Below are 25,942 nucleotides of genomic sequence, written 5' to 3'. Positions count from 1 at the left end.
ATGAGAGCTTTATTTGCAAACCTTCTCTCCAGCAGATGGAAATACATTAACTTTCTATAACACTTTTAGATGTGATCATTTTCAGAAGTGACACCTAAAATGAATCTTAAAATAATAGGAGAATTCCAAGATCTGAGGAGAAAGAGTTTTGTACTGCATATAGCTGTGTGTGTGTGTGTGTGTGTGTGTGTCTGTGTGTCTGTGTGTCTGTGTGTCTGTGTGTGTGTGTGTGTAAGAATATAAGTTTGAATGGACCTCAAAGGCAATCTAGCTCAACTCCTGAGTGAGAATTTCCTCTACTATTTACCCAAATTCTCATTTATCTTTTGCTTGAAGAAATATAGTGAAGGGGGTGGCTCACTGCCTCCTGAGCTTGCCCATTTAAATTCTGAACAATTTTCAGGTTATCCAGGAAGAACAGTGATAAAAGCATTTGACCTCTAGGTGGGAAGATATGAAATCAAATTCTGCTTCAAACATTTACTAGCTTTCTGACACTTAGCAAGTCACAACCTCTGTTTGCCTCTGTTTCTTCATCTGTACATTGGAAGTAATAATAACACTTACCTCCTAGAATTGTTTTGAGGATCAGATAAACTAATAATTGTAAAGTGCTTATCACACTTGGTATGTATTAAGTACTAATGTTGTTTTTGTTATTAACTCATCATCATCATCACCATCATCATTATTATTATTAATTTTTATTTTCCTAATTTGTAAATGGCATAAATAATAACACACTTCCCAGAGCTGTGAGTTAAATATGAAATATATTTTCAGAGTCTAGGCATTGCTAGTAAGAGGGGGAGAGGGAAAAAACATTGATTTCTTCTTTGAAGATTTTTTGTGGTTCACCAATACTCCATGCCATGAAACTAATTTTACGCCTTTCCTGCTCTTCAATACTTCAAGGACTAACTCCAACCCTAGTGGTAGCTTCTGTTTGCACATTTCCAAAGGGTCAGACCACATGCAACAAGGGAAGTATCTTAAACCACTATAAAGAGTCATGGTATAGGCTCCATTTCATGGAATATGCCCTAGTCTATGAGGGTAAGGGAAGGTTCAAAGAAGAAATCAGTCTTTTTATCCCTCTCCCCCTCTTGCTAACATGTCTAGATTCTGCTAACTCTCACCTGAAAATCAATAAAGAATTCAAACTATGCATATGTAGACATGCATGACTAAGTATGTAAATCTTTAAAGTATCTTACTGAGGTTCAAAAATTTTAAGTGATTTATCCAAGTTCACATATGCAATAAAGGAGATGACTATTATTTGAACCTAGGTTCTCTACTGCCAGATCTCTTCATCATTACCCTGTGTATCTTGGCTTTTATTACTTTTAGAGACAAAGGATGAAAATCTCTGAGCAGCTATAATCTACTTAGTAATACTATCAAGCCCCCATTTATTAAGTCATTAGCTTCCTTAAGCCTAGAAAATCAAATTTTGTTTAGAGCTGTTTGGTAATGTAGTAACCCAGTAAAATGTGATTAACCCATTAGATCATGTAATGAGGAAAATATATATATATATATATATATATATATATATATATATTATATATCTTACTCCAGAGCCTATAGAAGGGCTGCCATGTTTTCAAGTATTCTCAGAATTGAAAAGGTTTTCCCTGGTTTATGAAATTCCACATCATAATTGTTGATGGTTTGGTCATTTAAAATTCCCTGAACAAACACTTAATAATTTGAGAATTGTAGAATTATTAGATGGAACCTCAGAGATCCAACCTCTACCTAAATGCATCCCATCAGTATCATCCAATATAGTTCAGTAGTGAGAAAACTGAACTTGGAGTCATAATGAAATAAGCAAACATGTATGTGGCAGTCACTGTGCAAAGGGCTAGGAATATGAAAGGGAAAAGGAAATAGGACATTTTTTCAAAGAACTTATGTTCTGTTAAGGGAGAAATATATAATATAAATATATATAAAGCAGATTTTTTAAAGTCTTGAATAATAAAGATTGAAGGTAGAGGGGAGAGGAAGGTGAAGTCCTAGAACTAATGGAGTAAGGAAAGGCATTATGACCTGAGCTTTGAAGAAAGGGATTTTAAGAGGTTGAAGTGAGAACGTAGTAAATTCTAGGTCGCCATGTATAAAGACAGAAATGAAAGGTGAATCTTTGATGAATAGGAAGATGAGTTTGATTGTCTTATAAAGTGTGGGACCCTTTGAATTTTTTGAATGGGGAGTGACATGGTCAGACTTATGTTTTAGGAAAATCACTTTGGTAACTGTAAAGAATGAATTGGAGAGGGGACCACCACAAGCCCTAAGTATGAATCAGATGAATGACTTTGGCAAGTGATTTAACTTCTCCAGAGGTCTCCATTGCTTATTGTTGCAAATAATGTAAACAGATTCTCTCTCTCCCAATCAACTGTCAATGTGATTTTCTTTTTTTTTTAAGGTTTTTGCAAGGCAATGGGGTGAAGTGACTTGCCCAAGGCCACACAGCTAGGCAATTATTAAGTGTATAAGATCTGTATTTGAACTCAGATCCTCCTGACTCCAGGGACGGTGCTCTATCCACTGAGCCACCTAGCTGCCCTCAATGTGATTTTCTTGCATAGCTCTCATATCATTCCCCTACTCAGTAGGTGGCACAGTAGATACAGCACCAACCCTGGAGTCAAGAGGACCTAGGTTCAAATCAACCTCAGACACTTAATATTTTCTAGCGATGTAACCTTGGGAAATTCACTTCACCCCAATTGCCTCAAATCCAGGGTCATCTCAGTCATCCAGATTCATATCTGGCCACTGGACACGGATATTTCTGGAGGAGAAAGTGAGGCTGGTGACTTAGCCAGCATCCCCTCATTTAAATCCAGTTCACGTGTTCTTCATAGCATCACCTCTGAAAGTTATGTTCTTCTTTGAGAACAAAAGTCACTGACAACAATATTCCCCTGGCTCCTTATTAATTCTAGGATTAAAAATAAAGTACTCTGACTTTTCAAGAGCTTCACAATCTGATTTCTGATGATCTTTCTAACGTCATAATATATTATTCCTATTCACATAAAGGCCAGGAAAACTGACCTTATTGTTCTTCACACAGAATACTTGTTCTCTCTTCATTGTTATATGTCAGTCTTGCTTGTAACATGCTACATTGCTCACTTCTTAATCTTGGAAACTACAGCTTCCCTTAAACCTTGTCTCAAGATACCTTTTCTCTATGGAGTTTTTCCTGATCCTCTTTGTTACTGTTGCTTTTCCCATGAATAATCTCCTATATATCTTCATAAGTATATTTGGTTTCTTCTCACTTGTTATAAACTCTCCCAAGGCAAGTCTTTTTTTCACATTTGTCTTTGTCTGCCAAAAGACTTGTTTGCATTTGATCCATAGAAGAACCTTACTAAAAATTAATTGATTATTGTAATATTTTATTTATTCAAGCAGTTCAATAAACATTTATTATCATTTTCAATATGTTCTTCTAGGACTATACTCAGATAAAGAACAAAAAAATATATAGTCTCTACAACCAAGTTGCTTCCAGTGCATGATAAGATATGGAGAGATAAATACAACACATTAATATGACATGTAAAAGAAAAGTAAAAAAGTTTTGCAAGAGATAATAAGTCTAGATTATTTGAGGCAAGGAGGTAGGAGGAAGGAAGTGGCAGTGTTCAAGTCAAGAGTGGAAGGGTTCTCCAGGAAACCTTCTCAGGGGACATAACATTTGATCTAAACCTTGAATAAATTAATCTTAATTTAAACTTCAAATTATATCAACATTTTCTTATATAATATAGTAGAACAAATTTGTCCATGAATGTAAGTCAGAGAATATATTAGCTTATTTGAATTAGGGAAAAGTAGGCCAGCAGTTAGTACTGTAGGCAAATTATCATTTTGTAGTTTGAATTCTGAATCCTGCTGGTTGATGTCCCAAATCACTGATGATCTTTATTCGATGCTGCATCATTCAGGACAACAGAAACAGACAATTTGAGGATTATTTTTTCTTTCCTAGATACTCTATTGCACTGAGAAGAGAACTCTGACTGTTGACAGATAAAAATATGGGAAGGGAAAACTTCAACTTAGTTGAAAAATTATCCTTCATGCATTTGTGCATCTGTTCCATTCTGGGGCATATGTCATATGTTATCTGACTGTATTTAAAATTCATTTCTCTCCATTAGGCTTGAGATCAGTGTTGAACTTGGTTGGATGGTTTAGATGGTTGCTCACTGGGAATTTCAAGCACCTTCTCTTTCCTTCTTTTCTCATTGTCAAAGATGAGAAAACATGTGTATCTTACACCAGGGACTCCCAATAAATATGGCATAATGATAATGGAAATGGACTTCCTTGTCCCTGATCTAATAATAAAGAGGCAGTATTCTCTGTCTCCTTTCCTGACATATTGCTTGAGGGCAGTGGTTTACTAGAACAAATGGCATGCTCTTGTACAGTTTTTATTACAAACATTGTCAGGTACTCATTCCATTTTCCATTCTCATGATTGCACCAAATATATTTTCAATGTGATTTTTGTTATATCTGCAAAGTTCTGCCTGTATGTTGTTTATCCTCTATCATTTTTAGATGGGTATTACATTTAACTTGAGAGAAAAAAATATTCATATTAAGGGAATAAATGACCCCAGGTTATTCCCAGTAAAGTTTAACTTTCTATGTTCTTTAAACTGTCTTGAATTATATTTTCAATTTGATGAATATATATAATCCCTAAGACCATGAATAATCCAGATGAAAACATTCACTCCCTTTCCCACTGTACACAACTTCTTCCCCAATATCTTTTTAATGAAGCATATTTTTTAAAAAATTGATGTATTTTAATATTTGTCTTTTTCCTTCCCCACAGGTCAATGGAACAGAAATTGAATACGAATTTGAAGAAATCACATTGGAGAGGGTAAGACAAAGTCAGGCTTTATATATAACCTAAATCTTCCATTTCTCATAAAGTACCCAAATGAGTTGTCCAATGAAATAATTCAACTACGGATTATAACTTTCTTGGTTCCCACAGGGCTAGTAATCAATATGCTAATGAAATGGTGTACAGGATATGGAGGTGACAGGCTAAACAACAATAACTGTTCAGTCATCAGAAATCATTATCAAAAATGAGAGAAATAAATTCCCTAGGAAGGTTCAACAAGTTTGTAAAGTATTTAGCTATTTTCAGAAGTGATATTTTTTCTGAAGTTCTCCCCTATAGAAGAATATAAGTTCCTAAAGGTGGAGACTATTTCTTTGTTGTTCTTGTTCCCCTAACTTCTGAGTTTGCTGTCACATAGTAGGTGCAGAATAAATGCTTGTTGATTTTTTTTTATTTGTATTACTAGGCAGTGTGGTTATACTGAAAAGACCTGTGGACTTGGAGTAGCATTATGATGGCATAACCTCCCTTCTCTCAACCTTAGTTTTTTCTTTCTTCCAAAATGAAACTTTACATGATTATCTACTTCACAAAGTTTTGTTAGAAATTTGCTTTGCAAACTGTAAATCACTATACAAATGTGAGCTATTATTACTTTGCTATTGCTGCTATTGTTGCTCTTATCTCTTCCCTCTGACATAGTTTGTAGAAAAATGATATAATAAAGTTATTTTCTAAATAAAATTATAATAACCACACAGAGCTATGGGAGGGCAGTCAGAGCTATTAAATCTGCTTTGTTCAACTAACTGCCTCTCCTTAACCTTCATTCTTCCCTCTTTTGTACCAGAGAACAAATCTTATCTCTTTTTTGTAACAACCCTTCAGACTAATTTTCTGTATCTCTTCTCCAGGGTAAACATTCTTGATTCCTTCAAATGATCTTTATATGAAATAATTTTAAATCATTTTACCTTCATGAATGGTTTCTTCTGTATCCTCTCTGGTGTATCAGAGCCCTGTATAAAATAGAATATTCAGACTAGGGCACTTACCCAGTCCAGGACACTCTGCCAATTTAATACAGTTTAAGAAAGATCTAAAAATTTAAAGTTGGCAGCAGACTAAATAAACAAAATCTAGTGGTCATATAAGTTTAAATTACAAAACAATATATATTTTAGTCTGAAAACAATGCTGGATATTATTTGTTTCAGCTTCCTCCATTTTTATTAAGGAAATTTGGAGTGAGGGTTCAAATGGTTTGCACAGTTAGCCAAAAAGGTAGGCCTTGAACATCTCCAGTGCAATTTTCTTTCTTTATTTTTCTTTCTTTCCTCTTATTTTTTTATTGAGCTTGAATGGTTCTGAAGGGAAATTTCCATTAAGGATTTTAGTGTTCTGCAGATGGGTTCTTTAAAAAGCCTGTGATCAATTCTGACAAAATTTCAACATCATCCTAATTTGGGAGAAGTGGGACCTATCTAAAGTAAGCACAGATGTGAAAGAAGGAACACAACAGCTGACTACAACAGCCTAAGGAAAACCTTGATACAAGAGTAAGTAGGATTTTAAAAGGCTTAGTTAGAAGTTGGCATTTATGTGGCAAAGTAGGAAAAAACACAGGAGACCAGAGTTCTGACCGCTCTCTCTCTTGAATCAGCTATCCACGTAATCTTGGATGGGACAATCAACTTTACTGGCTTTCAAGTTTAGCAATACAGTGCAGATAGTGGTGCATTGGACAGTGTTGAGCCTGGAGACAGGAAGATCTTCCTGAGTTCAAATCCGGCCTCAGACACTTACTGGCTATGTGACCCTGGGCAAGTCACTTAACCTGTTTACTTCAGTTTCTTCATCACTAAAATGAGCTGGAGAAGAAAATGGAAAAACCACTACAGTTTATTTTCCAAAGAAATATCAAATGGGGTCATGAAGAGTAGGACAGAACTGAAAATGACTGAACTATAATAAAAACCTCAGATAAGATATAGCTCATCTCCTAAGTCGTATATGGACTGTTTTACATATATGTATTTATTTATATATATGTACATATATATACACATATATGTGTAATATATATATATGTATATATATATATATATATATATATATAATATACATATATATATATATGGTAGAAAGTATTCCCTCATAGGAAATTTCCAATGTTGGCATATCCAGAAAAATTGTTATTAAATATCAGTTGTTATTGTTGATAATATTATTATGAAATTGGATCACCACACTGAGAATTTCATATCACAAAGCATTTTCCTATTCTCCTCCCCATTCCCCATACTGTTGCTAATGTTCACCATTCCACCAATAAAACAGGTACCTTTTGGTTAAGACATTAAAACTCTGCTTGGGTAGTAATTTTAACATACTGGGTATTGTTTGAATATTTGTCATAGATAATTAAATTGCATCCTACCAAAAGACATGTACTCCTGAGAGCCACAATATATTATTCCATTATCTGTCATTAATAGCAGCTAGATGGCATTTACCTTTCAAGGCAAAGACTCAGACTGATAAAGGAATACACATTTATTAGGTGCCTTTTATTTACCAAATATTATCCTGAGAATTTTTCAATTATCTCATTTGATTCTCATAACTATCTGGTGAAGTAGGTGCTACTATTATTCCCAGCTTATGGATGAGGAAAATAGAAAAAGCAGAGCATAAATGACTTACTCAATGCCACACAGCTAGTGTTCAAATCTGTTGAACTCAGGTCTTCCTGACTCTAGGTTCAGAACTCTAACCACTGTGCCACCTATTGTTTATCAACACACACATACATAAGCCTTAGTCATGGATATAACACTAACTTGAACTTCAATTTTAAAAGATCACCAAGAAAATTTACCTTTCAGTAGGTGTTTAGATGCAATTTCATTTGTAATCAATATATCAAGGAATATGTGACAGACACTGGTGGAATTTATAGGGAAAAAAGAGGCAAGTGAGGTAGGGGAAATAATGACTTAGCCATGCCATCCATAGTGACCTTCCTAAACACTAAGTGATGGCTGTTATTTCAGTCACATACAAGTTTAGCAGATATTTCAAAGCAGCCTTCTCTTTTTTTATTTAAAGTTTTTTTTTTTTTTTTGCAAGGCAAATAGGGTTAAGTGGCTTGCCCAAGGCCACACAGCTAGGTAATTATTAAGTGTCTGAGACCGGATTTGAACCCAGGAACTCCTGACTCCAGGACCAATGCTTTATCCACTGCGCCACCTAGCTGCCCCACAGCCATCTCTAAATAAATAAATGAATGAATGAATGAATGAATGAATGAATGAATAAATAAATGAAGCAAAGAAGAACATTTTTTAATGTTTCCTGACATCTTTAATCCTGCTCTTCTTGTCTTATTACCTATGGTATTCTGATCTAGTCACATTCTCTTAGGCTTATTTTCTTCATCTATAAACTATGAGGATTCAATTAAAGCAATTCTAAGCTCCCTCACAGCTCTAAGTTCTGTGATCCTTTCAATTCTAATACTCCATAACTTGCAGGATTCATAGTGCTCCAAGAATATGACTTATAACTATTGTCCTGTTTACGTAAAAAATTCACAAGTAATCAAAAAGTTAGTTATCACTTTCAGTCTTCAATCTTTAAATCACATTGAAGCAACATTTGGGGTTTCCCATTTTAGAATTAAAGTATTCTGAACCCTCTTATCATGCATGACACTAATGTAAAGGAGGAGCTAAAGACTTTTGTTGTTCAGCTATGTCCATTTCTTCACAACTTCATTTGAAATTTTCTTTGCAAAGATACTGTAGTGGTTTGCTATTTCCTTCTTATTTTACAAATGAAGAACCGAGGCAAACAGGATTACGTGACTTTACCAGGGTTGTCCAGCTAGGTGTCTGAGATCAGGTTTGAACTCAGGAAGATGAGTTCTACTATGCAGGTCCAGCATGCTATTCATTGTGCTACCTAACTGCCCAGCTAGTAATGGAAACAAAGGAATCTAGATGTTTGAAGCAATTTTAAGATAAGCATCAAGCATCAAGCTCACTTCTCCTAATGTTGTATATCCACAATCATCTGACATATGATACAACATAGTCTTTTAACATAAAGATAGGTCCAGAAATATTTATGTTTGTATATGTATATTCAACATGTACAAAGTTATCAGCCAGATCTAGATTTTCATTAGGATAGTAACTCAACATTGATATTCTGGAAACTAATGTATATGAGTGTTTTGCTATAATTTATTGTCTTTGCATGTTGCCTAGGTCTCTAAGGGGTTTAATATGCCTGTGGTCACAGGCTAACAAGAATGAAAAACAGAGTTGGTTTAAATAACCCATGTCTTCCTAATTATTAAGACTTACCCTCTACTCAGGTGTTCAGGAAGGGGATAGCAAATCTGGTATGAGTACTTACTAACCCATTTTCAGGGCTGCTCATCTACCATTGGTATCCTCCAGATTCACCCAACTCTCACCTTTAACTTCAAGAAACTGTACCATGCCCAATGGTCATATCCTGTGAAAATCATCTCAGCAGACTGATTAAACCAGGTAAAGGATAACCAATATGCATCAAACCCATCAGTGAGTTGGAAGTGAGGGTTGTTTATCCCAAGCATGTGAAGACTTTCCCTAGTGGAATGGGCATATGAGAACAATTGATTCCTAAGGTCATGAAGGCAGCTGCAACAGGACTAAGGAGCACTTGAGTTTGGTCAGGAGATCATTGACTGCATCCCAGGCCTTCACCAGGTTTTTTTTAATTTTTGTGCTGTTACTGGTCTTTGATGATTCTGGAAGAGGGAGTAAAGTTGATGACTTTGTATGACTCTGCCTCACTTAAATCTAATACATGTGCAAGGCAAGACATCATTCCATGATGTAAATGGTCCTCTTCAAAAATGAAAGACAAGCAGCAACATATTGTGTATGATATATGCATGTTCACATATATGTATGTTTGTTTACATACATATATGCATGTACATATTTAAGCATATGCATATAAATATATATATATATTTTTATATATATACCCACACAACATCTAGATGGGAAGGAGGAGGAGGAGGAGAAAGAAAGGAGATAGAGAAAGTGGTTAGGGACAATAAGAGAGGAAGAAGGAGAGGGCAGGAGATAGAAGAAGGGAGAAAGGAGAAAGGGAGAAAGGGAAATATGGAATAATGTATGGGGTGTTGAACTTGGAGCTGGGAAACTTTAAATTTCTAAGATGTCTACTAGCTATGTGACCTTAAGCAAATATCTTAAAATCCCAGTATCTCAATTTCCTCATCAAAGCTATAGCAAGTATTTTTATGTTGCATTAAAATTTTCAAAGTATTTTACAAATTATATTTCATTGCAACCTCACAATGCCTCTAGGAGGTTGGTAAGGTCATTATCACTTTATAGGTAAAGAAATTTGGGCATACAAAGGTTAAATGACTTGCTAAGGATCACACAGATAGTTAAATATTTGTGATAGCCTTCAAGTTTAGATCTTCCTGACTCTAAAATCCCATTCCTTGTACCACCTAAGTTCCTCTGTGTGTATGAGAGAGAGAGAGAGAGAGAGTAGGGGGAGGGAGAAAAGGAGGAGGAGAAGAGGGGAGAAGAATAGAAAGAAATAGATATTCCATCAAGATAGAGTTTTTATCAGGGTTTTATCTTTGATAGATATATAAACACACATATACATGATTAGATATTAAAATTGTTTTTATATTCTTTTGTAAATATATATGTATAAAACTAGACATGTGTAGTTATGTATTATATTTTATATGTTTTAAAGTATTATTTTGGAAAGGAGTTCCCATGTTTTGCCAAAGAAGTCCATGACACAAAAAAAAATTCACTTTCTCCTCATATTTCTCCTTTCCTCCTTCTTTCTCCTCTTTTCCTTTTCTTCCTTCTCCTCCTTCATCTTCATCCACTTGTCTATCCTTACAAATAATGACTACATATTAAATTGTTGACTTTTTTATAGCACCATCTCTGAGTTCTCCCACCCAAGCTAGTACAAAACTATCTTTCAAATCAGTGCCAACATGTTATTTAATCAGTGTGAGAAACTCTTCCCTGGTGTTAAAAAGTCTAATGCCAACAGCAACATGTCTGTAACTTAAAAATCAAATAATTTGGCCTGTGTTAATGAAGTATGTCAAATTTTTCCTCTAGTTATTCTAACTTCAAGTTTGGTTCTCTATCTACTGTATGATGCTGACTCTTGTACCCAACCACAAAGCACACGATAGACTTTCCCAAGTGGAATGGGCAAATGAGAACAGTTGATTCCTAAAAAAGTTAGTGACAATGTCTGCAAGAAATCTATAAATGAACTATTATTTTATTATCAAAGTGAAATGAGTGGGCTACATAGGAAAGATAATATGAAAATAAATTGACTCTCTGGATTCAAGATTTTAATTCTATGAGAAAGTAAACTGCTGAACACAAGACCTGAAAACTACCCAAATGATGGAATTAGTGAGTAAGCATTGTTGATTTTGTGGCTCAGGAGAGCTCCTTCCAAATAGTATTGAGTGGTGATGGATCCAAATGAATGAATTTATGCTGAAAGGGAGAAAGAGAGATGGACCAGCAGAAACAGGCAGACAAATAATGATTAAAAATATGACTCTTCCTATTTGCCATTAGGAAGCTCTATTCGACACACTGCTGAAAGCTAATATGAGCTTCCACAATATATGTAGGGGGAAAACTAATCTTTAGGTTGTAACTATAAATACTATTTTTTTTTTAAAAAAAGTATTTTTGCATATCTCAACTCTACTGCATGGTTCAAATGATACCCCTGTGCCTGGTGGGTGGACCTTTTTATTGGGGGGGGGGGGGGCTTCCTGTTATGTCCAAGAATTTGTTACTTGTCTCATGTGTTTCAGTGACTTTTACAAAATCTGCTTATTTCCTTTCCTGCCTCAGTGAAAGAAGTCTCATTACTTGTCTTTCTACTCCAGGAGCTGCTTTAATATCCTACCCACATCCTCAAATGGACATCCTGCCCAGTGGGGAGAGCAACATTTCTGGGGCTTTTGAGATCAACTGTGTCTCAGGCCCTAATTGCCATAGCCAGCTCTCAAAATAAATGCTTCTTGTGTAAATTCTTCAGTTTTCTTAAAGTCTTATCATGCCCCTTGGTCCTGATTGAAGGACATAAAACAAAGTTTGGTAGCAAAATAACATTTGGCAGGTTGCAATAAACTGTAATGCCTCAAAGCTCTCTGGAATGGTCTTCTTTAAACTAACCCATTACATTGTTCTAACTCCCTGTAATAAAGGAGCAATATAACAAGGTGGTAGCAGAAAAAAATGACTAGTGTTGAATCAATAGATTTAGGCCACGGTTCTCTGGAACACTTTCTGTTTATGAGGCCAGAAAGCTTTAGGACATGGCTGAAAAGACTCTGTGCTTCTAGCCATTGGATTTGAATGTCTGAAAAATTAGCTGCCTCAAAATAATAATATAGAATTTAGAGCCTTTTGTATAACCATTATTGTAAATCTCCTTTAAGTGTAATTTTCAAGGCCATAGGATTCTGGGAGCCACTGCTAAAAATAACAGCCCCAGAGATATGATTTAAATAAATGTGGACAGGATGTATATATCTGATATTGAGTCCATGTTTTCATACATGCTTGATTTTCTCCACATCTCTTAACTGAAATTATATCCTTTCCCTTACCCTGTGGACTCTGTCACCAGAAGTCTTAACTATCCCTGCTTCTTATTAGACTGACTGAGTGCTAGCACTTAACTTTATGTCATATCCACTTGTTCATAATTCTCCTCTTTTCAATAAAATATGTAATTCTATCCAACATCTCTGTTCTGCAGGGTTCCTGATGATGATGTTATAGTATATAAAGGGGTTTCAACACTAAGAGTAATTTAAAAGTAAAACTACCAGGGAAAGATATGTAATGTTTGAGGAGATAGGGGAATGGCAAAAATAGCTTTGTTCTGAATTCAGAGAACAAGGAGCTAGGTTTTAATGATATTTACTCTTCTTGTTTATTTGAACTTAATTCACTTAACCTCACAACCTCAGGTGGCTTATCTGTAGTGTATTGCTCTAAATCAGGAATTTTAGCTTAGATTTCATGAATTTTAAATTTTAAACATATTTTAATAGCTCTACTTCAGTTTTTTCTTTATAATTTTATGTATTTTGTTTTAGGAATTTAAAAAATTTATTTTCAGAAAGGGTTCAGGCTTCAGTGGACCTAAATATGATCTATGGCACAATTAAAAATTAAGAGTTCCTGTTCTAGATGATCTTAAATGTTATAATCCATGACATAACAAATTCTGGGCATGCTTTTGTGCCTTCCCAGGACTATTCTCTTGTTACTATTGGCAGTATATGAGAGTTTGCTCTAGGCTGTAGGCATGCAAAGGTATGAGGGAAGAAGATGCCATGTAGAAGCATTGAGCATTAAGATCAGGCTAAACCATCTCTATGGTCCTTTGTAGTTTTAAAATCATGAAGTTTGAGGATTCTTTGATCCTAGCTTTCTTTTCTTACCCAGTTTATATTTGAATATATATATATATATATTTTCAAATATAATTTATATATAATATTATATATATTCAAATATAATAATATTTGAATACCATCTTTTTCAGATGGTATAAAAATGGTTCAGACTGGATGACTTCAAATGTCCCATTGGTATGGGTGTGTTTTTTAAGACTAGGGGAAGATAGAAGGAAAAGGAGGGAGAGAGAGAGGAGAGAGAAATTCCTTCAAAGCAGTTCTTATTAGGGTTTTAACTTAGATATATGGATGGATGGAGAGATATAAAGAAGATAGATAGATCCATAGATAGATCAATGATAGATTGATGATTTGATATTGATAATTATATTTTGATATAGATACCTTTTAACTTTCAAACTTTCCATATATGTGTGTGTGTGTGTGAGTGTGTGTGTGTGTATAACTATATTTACCAGAAACCTTTTTTGATGATAGAGAGTTTAAGTTTAAGAAAGTAAAGTTTGAACCAGCAGAAAACTGTTCCAGATATAATCACTTGAGGACTGAACTTGGAGTATGAAAGATCTAGGGTAGAATCTCCACTTTGGTAATTAATAGCTGTGTGGCCATGAATAAGTCATTTTCATTTAACTTTTTGAGAATATTTTCCATGTGTAAATTAAAGAGAAACATAAAATAATACCTACGTACCTACATAGGTGCATACATACAATGGACACTTAACTATTTATATTTTTCCTTGCCTGTTAGAGTGTGAAATCTGCATACTTTTGCCTTTTTTTATCTCTATTACCCAACAAAGGGCAAATATTAAGTACTTGGCTAAATGTTTGTTGATTATGTTTTTACTGTCCTAACATACAGACAAGTTAAGGGGCTCAAGTGAGATGTTGTGTATGTGTTCTACAATTCCTGATGATGTTTGGCCTTCATTCTTGAAGGTGAGGTCATGCCATGACAACCACATGAATTGGATTTTAGTTAGGAGATACTGTGTGGAATCACCAGTCTCACTTTCTTCTCCAGAGTCATCTGGATCCAGTGGTCAGATGAGAATTAAGAAAACTAGATAAAGCCCTAGATGTAAGGCAATCAGTGTTAAGTGATTTGCCCAAGGTTGCACAGCTAGTAGGTGTCAAGTGACTGAGGTTGGTTTTTGAATCCCAGTCCTCCTGATTCCAAGGCCAAGTGATCTATCCATTGCACCACCTACAATGTTGCCTTGGAGCCAGGAGGACAGGAGTTTGAATCCAGTTTGACACTTACCTAGCTGTCTGACCTTGGTCAAGACTTAACCTCCATTGCCTTGCATCTAGGACCATCTCCAGTCATTGTGATTCATATCTGGCCACTGACCCAGATGACACTGGAGATAAAAGTGAGGTTACTGACTTAGCACAGCACCCCCCCCCTCAATTCCAATTCATGTGTTTGTCATGGCATCAACTCCTTAGATTCCATGGTCTTCTTCAAGAATGAAGGACAACATCATCATTATCATCTACAATCCTTAAAGAGGTCATTGATGGTCATTTTTATATTCATAGAATAATGCTATAGGTTAAAACTAGAATGAATCTTAGGTGAACTCTTGTCAGATCGAGTTAGCCTGTATTTACTGAGTGATTAAGCACCAAGTGCTTTGCTAAGTACGATGAGTTTAGGTATGTTACAGATAGGGAAACAGGTCCAGAGGAGGTAAGTGACTTTATTCACATAGAGAAGAAATATAAGTGCTGAGACTCAAATGCAGATGCAATAATCTCAAGATCAACTCTTTTGTTGCTGTACCAAACTTCCTTTAAGCCATACCTTCATTCTTTATCTACTTATGCATAATTAATTCTCTATTTTTGTTTTTTCAGATTTTATAAATGTGTGTGTGTGTATATATATATATATATATATATATATACATATAATAGAATTATAACCAATCCCAAATGTGCCGCATACAAGCTTCAAGAATCTCCCCCAAGTTTTAGTATTCTAGAAGTTGAGAAAGTCCTAGTTCCAATGCCTATCATGATTTTATGGACTATAGTCTCTCCCTCAATTTCAGTCTTTTGAGACTGCCATAGTCCTAGGATCCTACACTTATGTTAAAAAAAAATTAGTGCACCAACTGGAGTCTGGAGAAAATATGGCTGGATATCATTTATTTTTTGGAAGGTTGGAGAGAGGGTGAAATCCCTTGAGTGTCAGTTGAAAGAAAGTTCAATGTAAGTCAATATTGTGACAGGGTAGTCCAAAACATCCATTCAATCTTAAATTGCCCTGAAGGGAATAGAATCTAGAATAAAATAGGTTAACTCATCACATTAGGCCCTGTTAAAAACATACTGGAAATTTCATGTCTGTACACTATTTGAGGAGATACTTTGACAAGCCAGACTGTGCTTCAGAGGAAAGTGACCAGAAGGCTGAAAGGATTCAGTCATTCCAGGTGAAAATTGATGAGAGAAAATTGGAAAGTTTATTCTATACCAAAGCCTTAAGGGAAGGGAAAAGGACATCTTGACATCAACGAAAACAGACTCCATGAAATGTTGTTCAGATACTTTCTTTTGCTTCACCCAAGAAGAAAGGAAAAATTTCAACAAGTTACAGGGAAGCTTAATCTGATTCAACCTCCAAATACTTAGTTGACCCAGTGGATAGAGCCTTGTACCTGGTGTCAGGAATAGCTTAGTTCAAATCCTGTCTCAAGGATTTATTAGTATGATGTCCTTTGATGGGAAAGTCACTTAATTTCTTTTTAACTTCTGCCTCAGTTTCCTCATCTGTAAAATGGAAATAATAATAGCATTTAACTTCAAAGGTTGTTGTAAGGATAGAAATGAGGTGATATTTATAAATGCTTAGCAGACTTCCTGAAGTTTCATAAGCACTATAAAACTGTTAGTTTTTTAAATACTATTATTATTATTATTAACAAACAGGAGACTTACCCAAGGTTACACAGTTAGTCAAAGACTGAGTATACATTTGAGCTCTGATCTTCCTGACTAGGCACAGCACTCTAGCTACTGCATCATCTACTTACCACCTAGGTAACTACTTCCAAGATTAGGTTTAGCACCAGTAATCTATAATGTTATGAAAAAACTTTGTTTCAGTGAAAGAGACAGATGACTTGGTGTGATGGAAAGAACCTTGGACTGGAAACATTGGGCTTGGGTTCAGACCCCAATTCTATTGCCTAAAATATGATCAATTTTGGACAAGTCACTAAGTCTCCCTGGGCCTTAATTTCCTCATCTGTAGATTGCATTAGATCATTCTTTCCCAGCTCTGGATGCATAATCCCAGCTCTATAATTATGACAAAATTTCTTTCAAATTGTTTTTGCCTCAGCACCCTCCCATTTTCATCATTTGGTTGCATCTACTGGGTCAATGAATTCAGAATCTTCCATGAAAAAGATTCTCTTTGGGTGCGACATGTTCTTTGTCATCTGCCTCTGCCCTTGAAACAAACCTAATTTAGAAAAAAAAACACAATAGTAAGAATTTGAAGAGATAAAATATTCTATTTTTCTCCTACCTTCTGAAAAATTACCATTTCCAGTTGCAAGTTTGTGAATAATAAGAATGAGATTTGTTTCAGCATTTGAGGAAAATTTAGTAGTAGTGAACAGTTTTTGTTACAGAGACAGATTGTACTTTTATTTTATTGTTACTTTTGTTGTTCACCCATGTTATTTTTTTTGTACAGTCATATGACTCTTCTTGACCTGATTTGGTGTTTACCTGGCAAAGATTCTAGAATGATTTCTCATTTCCTTCTCCAGCTCATTTTACAGATAAGGAAACTGAGGTAAACAGGGTTAAGTGACTTCCCCCAAGGGTTTACATAGGTCTTACAAATAGATTTTTAGATCTCCTAACTTATGAATTAAATTAAATGATTTGCTGAACATAAAGTTCATACATCCATTTTGTGTTAGAGGTCATTCTTTTTTTTTTTCCAGAAATAATATTCTTTTTATTTTAGAAGGATACAGAAACAGATAAATACCCTTTTCCCCCTCCCTCCCTTAAATAAGAGCATTTGGAGTTCCACTAAGTTCCCAACAGTTCCAAGCCTTCCTATTTCCCTTTCCTCAGAGTCATAAAATTTTTAAAATTATCTATATTCTTCCCTACAGCTCAAACCCAATCTAGGAGGGGGGTGGGTAGGGATGAGAGAGCAAGAAAAGGAAAACGTGGGCCCTCCTTAATATACTAGATATTCCTTTCCCAAAAAATGGATGAAGGCTCAGCTGATTGGAGTAGATAAATAGAAGGGAGGAAATGGAGATATGTTATTTTTTCTTTGGGTAGGTGGAGGGCTAAAAACAACTTCCCTTTAACCTTACATATTTATATATTTACAGTATATATGAGAACAAAGGTTTGGGTGAAGTCAGTTCTCATGATGGGGAGGATGAAAGAGAGGGAAACAGAGACACACACAGAGAGAGAGAGAGAGAGAGATACATACATACATACATACATACATACATTATCAAATCTCTCTTCTTGGTCATAGTCTTTCTCGACCCATCCAATTTTTCAAGTATCAACTAGAAAAAGTGAAGGATTAGGAAGTGATGAGAGTTGGAGAAAGAAGGAATGTTTGAAGGATTTCAGCCCATCGTTCTCTCCAAGAGAAAACTGAGAGAACAGGGGAAGGGTATTCCACAGGGAAAAGGGATCTGAACGTGTGTGGACTTTGAAGCAACCAGCCATGCCTGCCAAGGCATGGCAACCCTGCAATGCATCTCCCATTGGGGTGGGAAGCTATGCCAAACCCATCTCCTCCAGGACACTTCCAGGTGACTCATCTTCCTCCTGTAATAGATCTGCTTGTTCTATGGCTTTTAGCACACTTTTCTTAGAAGTATCCTGGACATCACCACCCATCAGAAATTCATCCAAGATGAAGTAGGCCTTCTCAAAGTTGAAGATGATGTCGAGTTCACATACACTGCCAAAATATTTGTCCAGGAGTTCCACATATCGGTGAATCAGTTCCAGTGTGATAAGCTCATTATCTTGGCCCTCAATGGCACAGCAGAAGTAGAGACTTGCATATCTTTTATAGACTACTTTGAGATCTCTCCACTCCAGGAAGCTGCACATCTTCGGCTTTCTGGCCAAGACGACCTGCATGAGTTCTCGAACCATCTTTTTCCTCTCCTTGTCTGACATAGCCAAATACCATTTCTGTAGCCGAAGCTTCCCTTGCCGGCTGAACAGCAGCATGAACCGCATCATCCTGCAGCCTCGGTCATGGTGCGTCCCTCCTCCGTTAGAGGTCATTCTTGAACTCAAATATCCCTTCTTGGGGATAAACCCTCTACCTACTACATCACACTGCCTCTCCACTTTCTTGAAGCAACCATGTAGTGCAAAGGATAGTACCCGGAGTCAGGGAGACCTGGGGTCAAATTTGACCTCAGCCAATGAGATACTGGAAAAAAATCGCTTAATTTCCATGTGCTTTAGCTTCCTCAACTGTAAAATAGAGTTAATAGCACCAACCTCACAGGGTTGTGGTGGGGAATCAATGATACAGGATTTGTAAAACAGTCCACATAGTAGGTAGATTATTCTCTTTCCTCCTCTTGTTTTTTGTTTTTTTTTTTAAATAATTTCCTCTTATGTCTGAACTGAGCTTGATGCAATTTGTCAACTTCCATGTTATGGATTCCTTGGGGACAGAAAACCTTAGGCATTTTGAAAACAACTTAGTTTGAAGGTTAAAGAGTCCTGGCCCATATAAGCTCAGCATAAATTAAACTGTGAATATTGTATTCCCAGGGAATCATGTCATTTTATGAGTTTATTCTCATATCTCTCCTCTTGTAGGACTCATAGAACTTAGATGTGGAAGGAATTTGGGGGGACATCTAGCTGAAGTTCTTTCCTTTCACAGGGGAGGAAACTGAAATCCCAGGAGAAGACAGAAATTGAGTAGGTGAGGCTCTCCCAGTGAGTCAATGGGAGCATGAAGACAAAAGCCTAAAGTCTGGTGACTCACAGTCAGACCCCCTTTCTCTGCTTTCTTATCTGCTCTCTCACTGCCATCTGACCTGAGATCATAGGAAACTGCACTAGATGGAGTATTAGTCCAATCAGATGTGGGCTTGAGCAAAAATATCACTTCCTGTCATCTTGAAGTAACAGAAGTCAGACAGGGATAGGAAATTTAGACTTGAACCCAATGCCATATATGTATTTCACATGGTTTTTGTATGGAAAGCAATTTGTATACTATCAAGAACTGTATAAAGGTGAGCCATTGCCATTGATTGAAAACATATTAATCTCACCCTGTTTGTGAAAAGGAGGAAAGAAAATAATCTACCTACTATGTGGAGTGCTTTACCAATCTAATCTCATTTGATTCCCCAAAACAACCCTGTGAGGTTGGTGCTATTATCTTCATTTTACAGTTGAGGAAATTAAAGCACAAAGAGTAACTCTATATAATAACATCAGACTTCAATGTATCAGTTTTTTAACTCTCTAAAATATTGGGGGGGGGTGTTGTCTTTTAAAACTCATTTTGATTAAGCAAAAGAAAGGGAATAAACAATTAAGCACCCATTATATTCCAGGCACTATCCTAATGGCTTGCAAATATTATGTCATTTTAGCCTCACAACAGTTATGGAACACAGGTGTTATTATGATCCAGATATTACAATTAAGGAACTCGAGGCAGATAGAAATGAGATAACTTTCCCAGAATCACACAGCTGATAAATTTCTGAGTCTAGATTTGAATTTATGTCTTCCCTGACTCCAGGGCTGACATTCCATCCACTGAGACACTTAGGTATCTATGGGAGGAGGAAAAATTATGTCTTGTGAAATATGTTATATAAAAACAAAAGATTTTGGACAAGATTTTATTTCAATGACACAGGAAAGTCTTAATGAAGACTTTGAATATATACTTCATTATTTTTATATTTGCATATATATTTGCAAATATAACAAAGAAATAAAAAATAAACAGTTTATGAAAAATAAAAACTCTAGGTTTGAAAGATTTCTGGATTTTGGTCCCAAGCGCTTCTATGTATTACCTGTTTTTCTTTAGGCAAGACATCTGTCAAAAAGGGATAATGATTTCTATTCACACTGTTAAGTAGGGTGGTCATGAGTATAGTATGAAATTCACTTATTATGGAATATAATCCAGTTCATTTCCCTCATTTGATAGATGAGAAATCTAAAGTCCAGAGAAAGGGGTAGAGAATTAGTTGCAGAGTTGGAGTTTGAAGACAGATCTCCTGAATTCCAGTCCAGAATTTAAAATGCTTTATAAACTGTAAATCAGTGTGGCATTAAGGATAAAAAAAGTAGATCTGAAAATCAGGAAGCCCTCAGTTCAAATTCTCCTTCTGACATATATTATGTGACCTTGGTATAATCATTCCTTCTCAGTACTCCTGGACATCTCTCTAAAATTATAAATTATAAAGAAGATGCCAATCTGCAAATATATAATTTTCTTCACTAAGACTCTCCTCTGTCATTGAAATCAAAATCTGTCCAAAAAGTTTTTAAAAACTTATACATATACAAGAAAGGCAAAATGTAAATATCTAGAAATATTCATATATTCATGACATTTCCTTTCCTTTATTTTTTTTTAAACTGTAGACCTTTGTTTCATCAGCATGGGGAATCCTGCCATGGGAATCCCCTCTACTTGTGTAGGTCAACTCCTTGTCTATAACCTCTGAGACCATTACTCTAGGCAAATGAGATAACTGTCCAGGTATGCCACCTAGAACATTGTGCCCAAAGATATGCTTGGCTGCTTTAGTCAGAAAATGACCTGACTTTCCAAGTCTAAGTGAGGAGTTGGAGAAGTTGGATTATGTGACCAGCTAACTAAAGCTTATGGCTTATGATATTAAACCTAGAGAGTAAGTGGAAAACATTCTTCTTTTGACTGTAAAGTCAAATATATGATTGCCAACTTGAGTATCAAGAGGAGACTCTGGGTTTCTTTCAAAATTATCCAAAAGAACTAGAAAGGGGGTGGGGCTAGGTGGCGCAGTGGATAAAGCAAGGGCCCTGGAGTCAGGAGTACCTGGGTTCAAATCTGATCCCAGACACTTAGTAATTGCCTAGCTGTGTGGCCTTGGGCAAGTCACTTGTACCCATATGCCTTACAAAAACCTTAAAGAAAAAAGAACTAGAAAGGACACCATGACTCAAGAACTGAAGGAAAAGAAAAATTATAGAAGAGTTTTTTTGCTGTATTCTGAGTACAATATATTTTTGTAAAAATCACCATATCTGACCCAATCATTCAATTACTCACAAGGGTATTGTTCAGATCTCCTATTAGGAAACTCCTTTGAGGATAGGAAGCATATTATTTGGAATCAGTCAATAGTAGCAACTGAAATCCTTTCAATGTTGGTTGATCTTGGGATATAACCCCAAAATTATTCAAAATCATGGAAAGGTATTCAAAGTGGGAAATTTTGAGTAAAAAACTGAACTTGGTTCTCTTAAATCCCTACTCTGATTTCACTTTTTCACCAAGGATACCACCATTAAATAATTTTTATGTCAATATCCTTAATGTTATTATTTTTATTCTTCCTACTTTCTCATCTGACTCTCTATTGTATTTAAAACCTCTTCTCTATTGGTTCTCTCTCCAAAAACAGGAGATAACTTAATATTTGTTAAAACATAGTATGGGGGGGTGACTAGGTGGTGTAGTGGATAAAGCACTGACCCTGGGGTCAGGAGTACCTGGGTTCAAATCCGGTCTCAGACACTTAATAATTACCTAGCTGTGTGGCCTTGGGCAAGCCACTTAACCCCATTTGCCTTGCAAAAACCTAAAAGGAAAAAATAGTATGAATATAGAATCATACTTTTTATGCCTAACCAAACTAATCTCTACAAGGAGTGATAAAATAATGATTTCATGTAATGATACTATTTCTTGAATAAGTACATAGATTTTGAAGGAAACTACTAAGTTGAATCTGTCAAAGGCTTTATCTGAGTGTCTAGGTCAGACAAAGGTCTAGAGAGCCTTGATTAAAATGATGTTTCACAAAAGGACAGAACTTCTGGTCCCTCTATTTTAGAGATGTCTAATATGTTTTCTTCTCCCACCACCTTTGGAGGAGATGTCAATAGAACACATTTGAACACATATTTTAAACCATTTAATCAAAATATGCATCTCATGATTTTTAGTCACATATTTTATATTAATCATGAAATATCTGTTATACTCCTTTTATGGCCAAGACAGTGATAGTTGCAAAGGATACAAATAGAAAAAATTAAAAATTCCTCTCCATTCAAGAATATATTCTTTATGTTGGGGGGTCATGATAACTATATGCAGAAAAAATGTGAATAACATAAATACAGATTAGAGAGAATGGCAGTAACAGCTGAAGGGGTGAGGAAAAAGTTCTTGTAAATGGTAGTGTTTAAGTTGTTTTAAAGAAAGAGAGGGGTTTTTTCAGATGGTTTTGGGTAGAAAGGACACCATGGGCATAGGGTATATTACAAAGAGAGGAGATAAATTGTTGTGCTTGAGGAATAAGAAGGACAGTTTGACTAGACAATGGAGTCTAAAAAGAGGAATGATGTATAATAAAAATGAGAAGTTTGGAAAAAAGATCAAACTGTGATGGACCTTGAAAGTCAAACAAAAAATTATGAGATTTTTAGTTTGATATTTTAATCCCAGAAAGAATAGAAAACCACTAAAACTGACTGATGAATGAGTAGGTACTATTATTAACTCCATTTTATATTTGAGGAAACTAAGGTAGACAAAAGTGAAATGACTTTCCCAGAGATACCCAATTAGTAATTGTCTAAGGCTATATTTCTGACCTCAGAAATACAGTTAAGAAAAATCTCTTTGGCAGTTATATGAAGGATAGATTGACTATAGGAGAAGTCTGAGTCAAGAAGACAAACTAGGAGACAGTTGCAATAATCTAGGCAAGATATCATAGCAACCTTTGATAAAAGTAGTTGTATGGGTAGAAAGAAGAGGTCTGATAAGACACAAGAAAAAAATGTTAGAGAGATAAAAAATAGCCAAATTGATGCCTATAGTGGGGCTAGAAGAGCTGAGGTTGGAGAATAATACCAAGGTCATAAACTTAGGCGACTGGGAGAAGGTTGATGCCCTCAAAAGAAATAAGGAAGTTGGATGCAGGGAAATAATGAGTTAGTTTGGACTTGGAGAGTTAAGAAAGTCTTCAGAATATTCAGTTTGAAATGTCCAGTATGTACTTTGTGATATGTGATTGCAGCTCCAAAAAGAAACAAGCGAAAGATCAAGATATGTGATTCATCTACACAGAAATGATCATTAAATTCATGGAGTTGGAAAGATGAACATGAGAGAAGAAAGGGTATGGAAACTTGGGCATGCACTCAGAAATAAGGGGCATGAGAGGGATGTGATTGAGAACCCAAGTCTGAGAAGGGATGTTCAGTCAGGCAGGAAGAGTTTCAGGAAAGAATAGTGCTGGAAAAACCCAAAGAAGGGCTTCTCAAGAAAGAGAGCGAAATCAGCAGAAACAAAAACAGGCAAGTTATCAAGAAAGATAAAAACTGGGGCGGCTAGGTGGCATAGTGAATAAAGCACTGGCCTTGGAGTCAGGAGTACCTGGGTTCAAATCCAGTCTCAGACACTTAATAATTACCTAGCTGTGTGGCCTTGGGCAAGCCATTAAGCCTTGCCAAAACCTAAAAAAAAAAAAATTTTTTAAAAAATTTAAAAAAAGAGATAAAAACCAGTCAATCATTCAATTTGGTAATTAAGAATCATTGATAATTGGAGTGAAAGGAGGAGAACAATTAGGTGGTACAGTGGATAGAATATTGGGCTTGGAATCTTTTTAAGCTCAAATTTGTCCTCAGACAATTACTATCTGTGTGACCCTGAGCAAGTCACTTAATGTTGGGCTCAGTTTCCTCATCAGTAAACTCAACTGAAGAAGGACATGGCAAACCATCCAATATCTACTAAGAAAATGCTAAATGAGGTCACAAAGAGTCCAGAACATCTGAAAAAAAATGATTGAACAAAAAAAAAGGGGAAACCTTTGATGAATTTTAAAGGAAGTAACCAACTTGTTTAAATTGTAACAAAAAGGGAAAGGAAGAAGGCAATAATTATTAAATGCCGACTACATTTTAGGCACATTGTTAAGCATTTCATAATTATCTCATCTGATCCTCACAACAACCCTGGGTTGTAGGTAGTATTATTATCTCCATTTTTCATTTGAGGAAATTGAGGCAGAAAAAATAAAATGACTTACCCAGAGTTACCCAATTAGTAATTGTCTAAGGCTGGATTTGAACTTTGGTATTTCTGACTCCAAGCCCAACCTTGTGCTCTAGAAGAATGGAACTTATCTGTATATATGTTCTGTCCCTTTATAATTTCATGCATTCTGGGGCCTCAGTTACCACCTCCAAATTGGCAGTAAAGCTCCAAAATCTGTGACTGCAACCTTCACCTCTCTACTATGCCTTTGTCCAGTTTTTTCCAAGTGCCTAAAGAAACATCCTGACCAACCCAACCTCAAATTCACCATGTTCAAAACTAAATTTATCAAAGTCCTTCCAAAACTCGTTGGTCCTCCTAGCATTCTTATTTGCTTTGATAATATTTCTATCCTCCCCCAGCCACCAAGCTCTGCAATTCTGAGATTAAATTATCCCATTTCCTCTTTCTCAGCCTTCCCATAACTCAGTAGTCACCAAATCATATCATCTTTCTTCAGCACACTTTTTTGACCTTTTTTACCCCCACATTCCCTAACTAACCATCAAGTCCTCACATGAATTATTGTATCAATCCTAGACATCACACACTATAAAGCTTGCTTAGAATAATGACTTAATGTCAAAATTCTGTGACTTCTGCTTATTCACCACTGCCTGTGATATGTACCAGAGTGAGAAAAGAAGGAACACCAGAGAAGCTGTTGTCAAGGAGGCTAGCACACCAACCTTATGATACAAATCAATTACTGCCGAACCTTCCATGTTCTTTGTTGTCCAAAACTCAAGACTTCACATTATAGCCTCTATATGAAGGGATGAGATCTGAGATCCTTTCCAGCTCTGAACTGAAAACCAGTCAAATCAAGCTACAGGATGTAGCTTGGTAGATTTATCACTAGATATCAGTTGCATATCATTTCTCTCTTTGCTGTCCATATTTCTAACTGCTCCCACTACTTGGTAAAACAGGATCTACTCTGCATATTATGTCAACCAGTTCTGTTGTTCACACTGCAGACAGACATCATGGAAGCCTTTTATGGATTAAAATTGTTACTTCAAAGCAAGTGCTGACATACTTAAATTGTTTGAAATTCTTAATAAGGTCTATTCAACCTAAATACCAACCCAGCAGGTAAAAAGATCTCAGGATGTTTCTGTAATCATTAGAATACTAATGATAAAATACTAATACTA

General features: G+C 35.7%; 1 protein-coding gene and 1 pseudogene across 6 annotated transcripts in view; one reads left to right on the top strand and one right to left on the bottom strand.

Moving 5' to 3' along the window:
• LOC141508420 (disks large homolog 2) overlaps positions 1–25,942 on the top strand; it is a 2,787,507-nt gene that overhangs the window by 1,805,223 nt on the left and 956,342 nt on the right. For all 6 annotated transcript variants that reach the window (XM_074217018.1, XM_074217021.1, XM_074217022.1 and 3 more), the window contains one exon: positions 4,886–4,936. In XM_074217018.1, coding sequence (XP_074073119.1) covers positions 4,886–4,936 — 51 coding nt within the window. The remainder of the gene's footprint in view (positions 1–4,885; positions 4,937–25,942) is intronic.
• Positions 17,953–18,790, bottom strand: LOC141508415 (AP-1 complex subunit sigma-1A pseudogene; annotated as a pseudogene).

Source organism: Macrotis lagotis, chromosome 1 (assembly GCF_037893015.1).
Source record: "Macrotis lagotis isolate mMagLag1 chromosome 1, bilby.v1.9.chrom.fasta, whole genome shotgun sequence".
Taxonomy (NCBI): domain Eukaryota; kingdom Metazoa; phylum Chordata; class Mammalia; order Peramelemorphia; family Peramelidae; genus Macrotis; species Macrotis lagotis.
The sequence above is the reverse complement of the archived record's forward strand: the minus strand, read 5'-3'. Positions and strand labels throughout refer to the sequence as shown.